Source organism: Barbus barbus (genome assembly GCF_936440315.1).
Source record: "Barbus barbus genome assembly, chromosome: 9".
Taxonomy (NCBI): Eukaryota; Metazoa; Chordata; class Actinopteri; order Cypriniformes; family Cyprinidae; genus Barbus; species Barbus barbus.
The window spans coordinates 20,720,576-20,732,076 of record NC_136737.1 but is presented as its reverse complement, the minus strand read 5'-3'; the positions used below and the strand labels follow the sequence as shown (position 1 = coordinate 20,732,076).

The 11,501-nt window shown below is 37.4% G+C and overlaps 1 protein-coding gene across 3 annotated transcripts; it reads right to left on the bottom strand.

Annotated features, from left to right (window-relative positions):
• Positions 1-14: 14 nt before the first annotated feature.
• bap1 (BRCA1 associated deubiquitinase 1) lies at positions 15-11,501 on the bottom strand. Of its 3 annotated transcripts, none has more exons than XM_079426211.1 (17): positions 11,286-11,501; positions 8,737-8,766; positions 8,576-8,630; positions 7,899-8,031; positions 7,691-7,810; positions 7,295-7,356; positions 7,045-7,187; positions 6,884-6,962; positions 4,827-4,965; positions 4,158-4,302; positions 3,712-3,902; positions 3,504-3,631; positions 1,975-2,471; positions 1,662-1,882; positions 1,470-1,562; positions 1,299-1,371; positions 15-919 (listed from the first exon to the last, which is right to left on the bottom strand). In XM_079426211.1, the coding sequence occupies exons 1-17, from the start codon at positions 11,320-11,322 to the stop codon at positions 786-788; spliced, it is 2,280 nt and encodes a 759-aa protein (XP_079282337.1). In that variant the 5' UTR covers positions 11,323-11,501; the 3' UTR covers positions 15-785. The 3 variants fall into 3 exon arrangements, with proteins under 3 accessions (XP_079282337.1, XP_079282336.1, XP_079282338.1); XM_079426210.1 differs by having other exon boundaries at positions 4,158-4,344; positions 11,286-11,496; XM_079426212.1 differs by having other exon boundaries at positions 1,975-2,468; positions 11,286-11,496.

The following is an 11,501-nucleotide window of genomic DNA, read 5'->3' as shown; positions in this document are numbered from 1 at the left end:
CAAGACCACCAATTCGAAACATTTGTTTTAATGTCTGGATTTGACAGTCCTGTGTAGACATCAGATAATACACAAATACATATGTACAAACAAACAGAACACGCCTGAGACAAAACCCACTGGCCTATTCCTTACCAATAAAAACAATCTTCAAGAAAATTGTGAAGAACAAGTAAACTTCAACCAAAAACATTTTCCTATTTCTACTCTTTTTGAGATGATTTGTATGAAATGAACCAATACACAGTCACAAACCAACTAAAGTTTACAGTCTTAAAATATATTTTTGTCTATTAATCTTATGAACAAAACGGCTGTCAACTTTAAAAAAAAAAAAAAAAGCATATCTCTAGAATCCCATCCAGATTGGCGATTGATCCATTTGTTAACAACAGACATACCACTGACATGCACTGTTTGATTGAATTTGGAGCGCCATTATCTTTGGTAGCACCTTGACTAGATATTTGTGATTTCTGTAGATTAATATTCCTTGGAATCTTTGTAATTTAGAGCTTGAATGAATCCAGTCTGATACTCAGTCAAAATGCGCAGTCATTTTCCCAATATGGTGCTCCAATGATTGTTGGTTTTATGATTCGCTTGATTCAGTACATGAAGTAATGGCAACATTAAAAGTGGTTCAGTAAAAAACAACAACAATTTAATATCGAACACTGTCAATGAGGTGTTTGGTGTCATTGTTCATCTTCAGAAATGTCTCTGGACAATGTTTCAGAAAGATTGAGTTGTCGAGTTGCTGTCATTCAGTTCATTTTTATCATTTATTGGCGCTTGGCTTTGTATGGTCGTGAACGCTTCCGCCGGTCGGGTTTGCGTTGCTTGTGGAGCCGGCCAATGCTTACGCCCTGTCTGCGACGAACGGAGATGTTCTGCTCCACCAGACTCGCTAACATACCTACAAAACACAAAAGGACGTTTGATTAAAGCAGCCATGTTCATGAAGTCCTCCCAACAATGCATATTTTGAATATCTCCTTTGTCTGACACATCCATTCCAGGTCTTGGGAGTGTCTATTAATGAGCTGATGACCTGAATCAAGTGTGTCTGATTAAGAAAATCACATGCAATGTTGGAACACGGTTGAGAACCACTGTATTAAAGGAATAGCTCCCTAGAAAACTATTTTCATGTTGTTGCAAGCCCATAAGACTTTCTTTAGAGGAACACAAAAGGAGACGTTTCGCAGAAAGTTCACACTGCCAGTTTTGTGACATATGAAGATTCTCGAAAATATCTCATTTTGCCTTTCACGGAAGAAACAACATTTTTTTACCTTCTTGTGCCAGCATTGATATGAAGGTGCAGATGAATTCATCATAGTTATGAGTCCTCCTTTGGTCATCGATCTGAAAAAGGACAAAAAGCATCACTACAGGTTCTCTGGAAATCATTCCGGAAAGTCATGTGAGATTACGTTGTTGTTCACCTTAAGTCAAACACTTACCTTATACTTTTTCCTTTTCTCCACTTCTTCTTTTAAACACACTTCATAGTTGGCAATGTCAGCTTCCACGTACTTCAACAAGGCCAGCAACTCCTGTGCAACAGAAACCCTCAAGTTCATGTAAAGCTGCATCACTAACTCATAGCAAACATCACTACATCGCACAAAGAAAACAAATCTCTGGTGTCTTACTTTAGGGGTGTATTTTTCTCCAGGAGGTTTAGTGCTGGTTTCAGCGGTGGTGGACGGCAGGTTCTCCTTGTCCGGTTTGACGTCCACTGACTCTTTCACATCCTCCTGTTTCATCTCCACTGATGGTCCTTCCTTCACTTCCTCCTGTCCTCCTGGACCGGTCGTCTCTTCTTTCTCTTTCTTCTCCACACCACCCCCTTTCTTTAACCCTTCCAATGTTTCTGTCAAATGAGATCGAAGGTTATCCAAAAAGGTCTTCTACGAAAGAAATTTCAATTGTTAAAATCTCACAGTTTTGACTGTGAACAAGTACCTGTAGCTGGCAAGGCGAACATGACGCCATCCTCTTGCAGTCGCAGCATCGTGGAACTCACTAGCGCCCCCAAATCCCGGACGGCTCGATTGTGTCGGGCATCTAACCTGAGCAGCCCCTCTTCTTCTCCAAACAGCACACGACTCAAGTGGGGCACCACGGGGCTGGAGGAGCGCGTAGCTGCTTGCGATCTCGCAGGCGAGCGGAGTGGTGAGTTGAACGCGCTGCCGATTTCCGAGGCCGTATCCGTGCTTTCATTACTGGGAGTGGGCGATGGCTGGCAGGCCGAAGTGATGCTGATCCCACCTGTGCGACCCTCGGTGCGTACATTCAGAGGTGTGGAACCCGTTGTAGCCATGGAGTCCTTCCTTTGGACTTCCTTCTTGAGTTTCTCAGCTAAAATGCTGAGTGCTAGCTGACCCTCCATTGCCGCAACTGCACCCACTCCACTGCGGCCCATGGTACGTGCACGCAGACCAACCTTTCTTCGGACCCTACTGATCACACAGACAACCAATAAAGGTCCATTAAAGGTACTCTATGTAACTACATGAATGCAAATACGTATTGCGTTCCAAAGGCCGCTATTGCAGGCTTTTGCGCAATTTTTTTTCTTCTACGGTAATTTTTCTATTTCTTAAGCCACCTTTCCACTCTGACAAACGACAGAAGTCATTCATTTCCAATGGAGAGTAGTGCGGGAGCTGCGTGGAGTTCCAATCATATGCGTAAATTTAGGATCCGATTTGAGCTTCGGATGCATTAAAATATTTGAACTTCATTGGCTAGACCAGGGGTAGGCAATGTTGGTCCTGGAGTGCCGATGTCCTGCAGAGTTTAGCTCCAACCCTGAACAAGACCTCACCTGCCTGTAGCCCTAGTAATCCTGAAGGCCTTGAGGTTGGAGCTAAACTCTACAGGATAGTGGCACTCCAGGACCAGCGTTGCCTACCCTGGACTAGACTGTATGCGACCACCCGACCGAATGTAATGTATTCTATTAAAAACTATGAGCGTAAGGTTAGAATTAGCAATATTTTGTTCACATTACCATTATTCTTTAAACACTATTTCTGTAAAATGGTACTTTAGAATAATTATGGCAGAAATAATTATTAAATCATTATTTACGTTGATTAGCCCCATAAAACCTACTGATACATTCATACATTAATTATATTCATTAAACTCATTCATTTTACCATCGTGTATATGTCAAGGTAACAGTGCTGCATGACCATTTTGAAAGTTCTGTGCAACTGCCACTAGGGGGAGAAATGCAACAGTCATGTCCCAATGTTGCGTGAAGTGGAAAGGCGGCTTTACTACCGTCGTAGCGAAAATGTTGCCAAGCAAGTTAGGTAAGGTTGTTAAGTTGTCACTATTTTATAGTTTGAATAATATCACCTTTATTTGAACTATACAGACATTTGAAGGAACTCTATCGCCCTCTTGTGTACTGGAGGTTTGTTACCACTGCAAGAACACATCAAATATGTTAAAATTTGGACACTTTCATAGTTTTATACCTGCTTGTGGCACCTGCAGTGCTGCACTCCTCTTCATCGTCATAGTCATCCTCATCATCAGAATAAGGTGGCTGAGGGGGGCCAGGTAGGCGTGAGCGACCCACACCCGCAGCAAGATCCTCCTCTTCCTGTCAGTCATCAAACATACTGAATGAAAGCACATCTCATGCTAACTATTCCAGATATCCTGAAACGTAACTGATCTTACCTGCATGGGGGACTTGGCGTAATTGTGGTTGTCCAGGAAGGCCGGCAGACGCTGGACGATGGGATTGGGGTTGGGGCTGGGAACAGGTAGAGGGGTTGGTGGTGGAGCGCCCCCTGTTGGCAAGGCAGGTTTAGCCATGGGTTTGACTTTTCCAGCGGGACTTGGGAGAGCAGCGGCACCTTCCTGAGTTTCTAAAGTGTCATGTTTTAGGAACATGTTTTAGTTTTTTTTTTGACTCCCAACATTACTGAATAACGCTTAAACTATTTTTATACATAACTATAAAAACCTATTCACACAGACTGTTGTATGTTTTGAGCCAAAAGTGTTCCCATTTACTTATTTCTCCACACATGTCATTCCTGGTAATAACGGGTCTTAATCAAAAGGTTCTCATTTTAAATAAATTTAAGACATTCAAATTAAATTAAATTCAAATAGGGTACCTGTAGGTGTGGCCTGCTCTGTACACAAAGGTATCGGTGTATCTTGCCCTTCCTCCTTTTTCACAGCAGGAGGAGTGTCTTCTGAGGAGGAGGAGTCTTGTTGCTTTCGATCCTGGCCTGAATCTTGTTGGGTCACGCGAATGACCTGTAGCATGTACATAGGTGTACTGAGACATTCATAACCGACCTAGATTTAACCACATATGGCACTTTTACACTGTGTGGTATGACTCGGCTCACTTTACTTTTCGTTTGCTTTTCCACTGCAGTTTAGTAACGCCTATAGTTGTGCCGCCACCCCATCTACTGACCACAATACAGCCATTTCTTTTTTCAAGTTGTGTGTGCCAGTCATTTAAAGAAAGTCATTTAAAAAAAAGTCACTACGCAGGCTGTTGCTGACTATTTAAATCTAGCAGGTTTGGCGTCTCATGTCACAAATCTTCAGTGTTTACACGTCACATTTGATTTTAGTATCATATGGCTCGCTTGGAACCTCAACAAAGGTGGTACTAAAAAAAAGGACCAGGTACTAGGTACTGTATACAGTGGAAAACCCCCAAAAGTGAGCCGTACCATGGAAAAGGGCCAATAGAGAAATCCTTCACAGAATGTTTGATACTCCACAATTTGGATTTTATTCACGCACACAAAAAAGTTTGAACTCACTTTTTTCTCTCTAACCTGCTGAAGCCCTTCCAGAATGATCTGCCTGTTCCGTTTCAGGATCTCCAGCTTGGACTCGTATTTTATCCTGCGATCTGGAACCACCGCCATAAGATTGAACCGGATGTCATGGTAGGGCTCTCTGAGGAACGAGAAGACAAATCAGATACATTAGAAAGAAAACAATCATTTTCATATTTAAATTATAATAAATATATTTATATAAATTTTAATTAATTAATATATATGTATATATATATAGTGCCCTCCAAAAGTATTGGAACAGTAAAGACAAAATTGCTCTGTTGGCTGTGGAGTAAAGACATTTACAAATATGATTAAAAGATGAATATGAGACAAAACTACAGAATGTCATATTTTATTATTAGCCGTTTCAACACATACTGTACATGTTTTACCAAATAAAAAGAACAGCACTTTTAGAGTTCATCCCACTCATTGATGTGAGCATAAGTATTGGGACAGTTGAACATAAGGCAGATATAAAAGATTAAAAGCTATTATTTAGTTGCAGATCCCTTGCGCACAATCACAGCAGTGAGTCTGTGACCCATAGACATCACCAGACTCTTGGTCTCATCCTTTGAAATACTTTTCCCAGCCTTTAATGAAGACAATTCCAGTTGTTGTTTGTTTTGAGGAGTTTCTGCCTTTACTCTCCTCTTCAGCTGGTGAAATTCAGGTTCAATCGGATTTAAATCTGGAGATTGACTTGGGCAATCTAAGACTTTCCATTTCTTTGCCCTTATAAATTCCTTGAACGAACTGGCAGGGTGATTGGGTCATTGTCCTGATGCAATATGAAGCACTTCCCAATGAATCTGGTGGCATTTTCTTGAATATTGGTAGGCAAGATGGTTTTGTACCCTTCCAAATTCATTCTGCTACTGTCATCATACATTAAGTCATCAGTAAAGTTAAGAGGGCCTGTTCCAGAGGCAGCCATGCATGCCCATGCCATGACACCACCTCCACCATGCTTTACAGATGAGGCTGTATGCTTGGGATCATTGCAGTTCCCTTTTTTCTCCACATTTTTGCTTTCCCATCACTTAGATAAAGGTTCATCTTTGTCTCATCGGTCCATAAACACAGTTCCAAAACTCTTCTGGCTCACCTTTGTGCTTTTTTGCAAGCTCTAATATTGCCTTTCTATTTTTGGTGCTGGTCAGAGGTTTGCATCTTGCTGTGTAGCATCTGTAATTCTGTGTCAAAGTCTCCTGAGGACAGTAGATTGTCAGAGCATCCCCCCAACTTTCTGGAAGTTGTTGGAGATTTTACAGACACATCTTTTAGGGTTCATTTTCACAGCTTTTATGATTTGTCTGTCATCAACTACTGTTGTTTTCTCAGCCGATCAAGTCGTTGTTGGTTGCTGGTGTCGCGGGTGGTTTCCAAACTCTTGATTTCTCCATGCCCTTTATATTTGCTAGAGCTCTAATTGACTTCCTCATTTCTTTTAGCATCCAAATTGCTTGCTTTTCTCTCAAAGTCAGCTCCCTCATCTTCATCCTGGTTTGTGTGTGTCATCATCGAATGCAAGGTTCAGAATACAGAAGTAATGGATATAACGGATACGACACATTCCCTGCTTTTAATATCTGAAGAATGAATGCAACAGGACACAGCTGATCACTTAGAAAGACCTGTGAGGCAACTGTTCCAATACTTATGCTCACATCAGATAGAGGGATGAAACTCTAAAAGTGCTGTTCTTTTTATTTGGTAAAACATGTATGTGTTGAAACTGTTTTGTCTCATATTCATCTTTTAATCATATTTGTAAATGTCTTGACTCCACAGCCAACAGAGCAATTTTGTCTTTACTGTTCCAATACTTTTGGAGGGCACTGTGTATATATATATATATATATATATATATATATATATATATATATATATATATATATATATATATATATATATATATATATATATATGTATATGTAGATCATTTGAATATGTGTGTGTGTTCTATGTATCATTTTCCTCAAATCCTGATGGCCAAAGATGTGAGTATTGATCAGTTTAGCGCTTACCCAGCAGTGGCCAGTCCTATTCGCTCCATTATGACCCGTCTGGCTTTATCCGTCCACTCTTCTTCCTCACCCCAAGGCCCTGAGGAAGACAGACAGATTCATGTAATCTACTCTTCTCCTCAAACTCACAAAAGACAGTTTTATTGGCATTACGTTCTTACCGTGGTCGATGGGATATGCTTTCAGACCGTCCAGCTCAAACAGCCGGTCTTTGATTGGCACGTAACTGACGAAGTGAAATGCCTCCATCGTCCGCACGGCACTGATGCCGTTCTGTTTCTCCGGCAGGTGCCGCGGCTCCGGTCTACATGGAAAAAACAATGACTACAAAACAGCAGCTTTCGATCTGTTTGCGTCAAATCTACTTATTCTATGTTAATGGGGAAGAGTAATAATAAAGCTTGACTCTACCTGGCATGGCTGTTGTGGGCTTTCGCCAGCTCAGGAGCGTTTCCAATGGCGTAACCTTTACTCTGAGAAGTCAAACAATAAAGACTTGTTTTAAAACAGGCACGGAGAAGATGTAAGTGTGCTAATGCCACTTTGCTGACATTCAGACATTTTTAAGCATGACGGAAAGTAGTTAATGGCAGCCACTGATTTCCATAGTATTTTTTTCCATACTACAGAAGTCAATGGCTACCGTCAACAATTTGGTTACCAATATTTTTCAGAATATCTTCTTTTGTGTTCAACAGCAGCAAGTATGTTATACAGGTTTGGAAAAACTTGAGGGTGAGTAATGATAATAAAATTTTCATTTATGCCTTTAAGTGTCTAAAACTGATCTTTATGTGTGTAACTGACCTCAGGACTGAAGCCCTTGGTGAAAGCCTTCATACGGCTAAGAGTCATTCCCAGCTCCACGCCGCTGCAGTTCAGAAGCACACTCAGAAGAGCGTGAGTGGCACAGGAGTTCGGTATCAACTGCACACAACATTCGACAAACAGACTATAGAAAAGGAGGATAATAACTGCAGACTTATGTTGCAATGCAAATATTGTCTGGACTAACTTGGTGAGCGAAAAACATGTCGTTAACAATCTCGTCATCGATAACTGAGGTTTCATCCACCAGCGTGGAGACTTTACGCCGAGATCTTCGCTCCTCGATCCACTTGAAGAGGAAGATGAAGCCATAGACAGGACTGAGAAGACGAAAAAGACAGGACAGCTTCAGAATAATCAAATAAATAATAAAATGATAGATAGATAGATAGATAGATAGATAGATAGATAGATCAAAATCAATATTTCATTTTTTACAAAATTTGTATTTTATTAATTATTATTATATAAATACAAAGGCTTAACATGGTAAGTGGTAAAACAGGTAAATTGTATGATGAAATAACCAATAAAATACTATACATTTATACATAGATATAAAGATAGAATGAATTACAAAAATAAATGTAAAATGTAAGGTTAACAAAAATCCAAAATAACATTATAATTAATATTTAAATGATTAATATCCTTAGGAAACCAATCTCACTTAAATAAAAATATTATACAGGCTTAAAGATGACAGTCATTTATTTGTGTTAAAAATACTGTAATAATATTAATATGTGTATGTTTACAAAAACATTGAAATGATTAATATTGCTAACAAATGAATATTAGTTCATAAACATTAACATACAGGCTTAAATAATTACAAAAGGTAAAAGTGTGTGATTAATCCACCTTTGACATTTGCTCTGAAGATCATAGATTTCTTCCACCTGAACGCCCTTCACACCTAAATCCAAACATAAGCATGATTTTATATATATATATATATATATCATGCTTTCCATATTTAACAGATCGATAACAGCATGTCTGTGCCAAACAGTTCAACTCACCAAAGTCCTCCAACAAGAGAGTGAACAACCCTGAAAAAGAAGCAGACATCACAAACAGACAGAATTAGACGTATTATATGGTGAAGTATTATATGATGAAGTATTATATGGTGAAGTATTATATGGTGAAGCATTATTATATGGTGAAGTATTATATGATGAAGTATTATATGGTGAAGCAGTATTATATGGTGAAGCAGTTATATGGTGAAGCAGTTATATGGTGAAGCAGTTATATGGTGAAGCAGTATTATATGGTGAAGTAGTATTATATGGTGAAGTAGTATTATATGGTGAAGTAGTATTATATGGTGAAGTAGTATTATATGGTGAAGTATTATATGGTGAAGCATTATATGGTGAAGCATTATATGGTGAAGTAGTTATATGGTGAAGTAGTATTATATGGTGGTGAAGTAGTTATATGGTGAAGCATTATTATATGGTGAAGCAGTATTATATGGTGAAGCAGTATTATATGGTGAAGCAGTATTATGAAGCATTATTATGAAGCATTATTATATGGTGAAGCATTATTATATGGTGAAGTATTATTATATGGTGAATCATTATTATATGGTGAATCAGTATTATATGGTGAAGCATTATTATATGGTGAAGCATTATTATATGGTGAAGCATTATTATGAAGCATTATTATATGGTGAAGCATTATTATATGGTGAAGCATTATTATATGGTGAAGCATTATTATGAAGCATTATTATATGGTGAAGCATTATTATATGGTGAAGCATTATTATGAAGCATTATTATATGGTGAAGCATTATTATATGGTGAAGCATTATTATATGGTGAAGCATTATTATATGGTGAATCAGTATTATATGGTGAAGCATTATTATATGGTGAAGCAGTATTATATGGTGAAGCATTATTATGAAGCATTATTATATGGTGAAGCATTATTATATGGTGAAGCATTATTATATGGTGAATCAGTATTATATGGTGAAGCATTATTATATGGTGAAGCATTATTATATGGTGAAGCAGTATTATATGGTGAATCAGTATTATATGGTGAAGCATTATTATATGGTGAAGCATTATTATATGGTGAAGCAGTATTATATGGTGAATCAGTATTATATGGTGAAGCATTATTATATGGTGAAGCATTATTATATGGTGAAGCATTATTATATGGTGAATCAGTATTATATGGTGAAGCATTATTATATGGTGAAGCATTATTATATGGTGAAGCAGTATTATATGGTGAAGCATTATTATATGGTGAAGCATTATTATATGGTGAAGCATTATTATATGGTGAATCAGTATTATATGGTGAAGCATTATTATATGGTGAATCAGTATTATATGGTGAAGCAGTATTATATGGTGAAGCATTATTATGAAGCATTATTATATGGTGAAGCATTATTATATGGTGAAGCATTATTATATGGTGAAGCATTATTATATGGTGAAGCATTATTATGAAGCATTATTATATGGTGAAGCATTATTATATGGTGAAGCATTATTATGAAGCATTATTATATGGTGAAGCATTATTATATGGTGAAGCATTATTATATGGTGAAGCATTATTATATGGTGAATCAGTATTATATGGTGAAGCATTATTATATGGTGAAGCAGTATTATATGGTGAAGCATTATTATGAAGCATTATTATATGGTGAAGCATTATTATATGGTGAAGCATTATTATATGGTGAATCAGTATTATATGGTGAAGCATTATTATATGGTGAAGCATTATTATATGGTGAAGCAGTATTATATGGTGAATCAGTATTATATGGTGAAGCATTATTATATGGTGAAGCATTATTATATGGTGAAGCAGTATTATATGGTGAATCAGTATTATATGGTGAAGCATTATTATATGGTGAAGCATTATTATATGGTGAAGCATTATTATATGGTGAATCAGTATTATATGGTGAAGCATTATTATATGGTGAAGCATTATTATATGGTGAAGCAGTATTATATGGTGAAGCAGTATTATATGGTGAAGCATTATTATGAAGCATTATTATATGGTGAAGCATTATTATATGGTGAAGCATTATTATATGGTGAAGCAGTATTATATGGTGAAGCAGTATTATATGGTGAAGCATTATTATGAAGCATTATTATATGGTGAAGCATTATTATATGGTGAAGCATTATTATATGGTGAAGCATTATTATATGGTGAAGCATTATTATGAAGCATTATTATATGGTGAAGCATTATTATATGGTGAAGCATTGTTATATGGTGATGAAGTATTATTATATGGTGATGAAGTATTACATGGTGATGAAGATATGGTGAAGCATTATATGGTGAAGCATTATATGATGAAGTATTATATGGTGAAGTATTATATTATGAGATAAACCCGTTGACTTATATGCGTTTTAGTCTAATTAATACACTATAAGCACAAAATACTATATTATAAAATACTACATGTTAACCTACAGCATATTTTATGAATAATAAAATAATTATTGATTATTATATAATGATGTTATATGCATAAATGTGACTCACCCGGGTCACTTTCTAACTCCAGCCAACCTTTGTTCATTTTTGCAGAAATCAGAGTCGCCTAATCTCTCCGCTAAACTATATACCAGTCCATAATAGTATAAAGAACTACATCAGTCATTTGCTAATACATATTTGATCCATCTTTGGACGATCTCTGCGGCTAGTAAACACAATAAAGAGCAGCGCCGTCGACTGTAGTTGACGTCATTCCGCTGC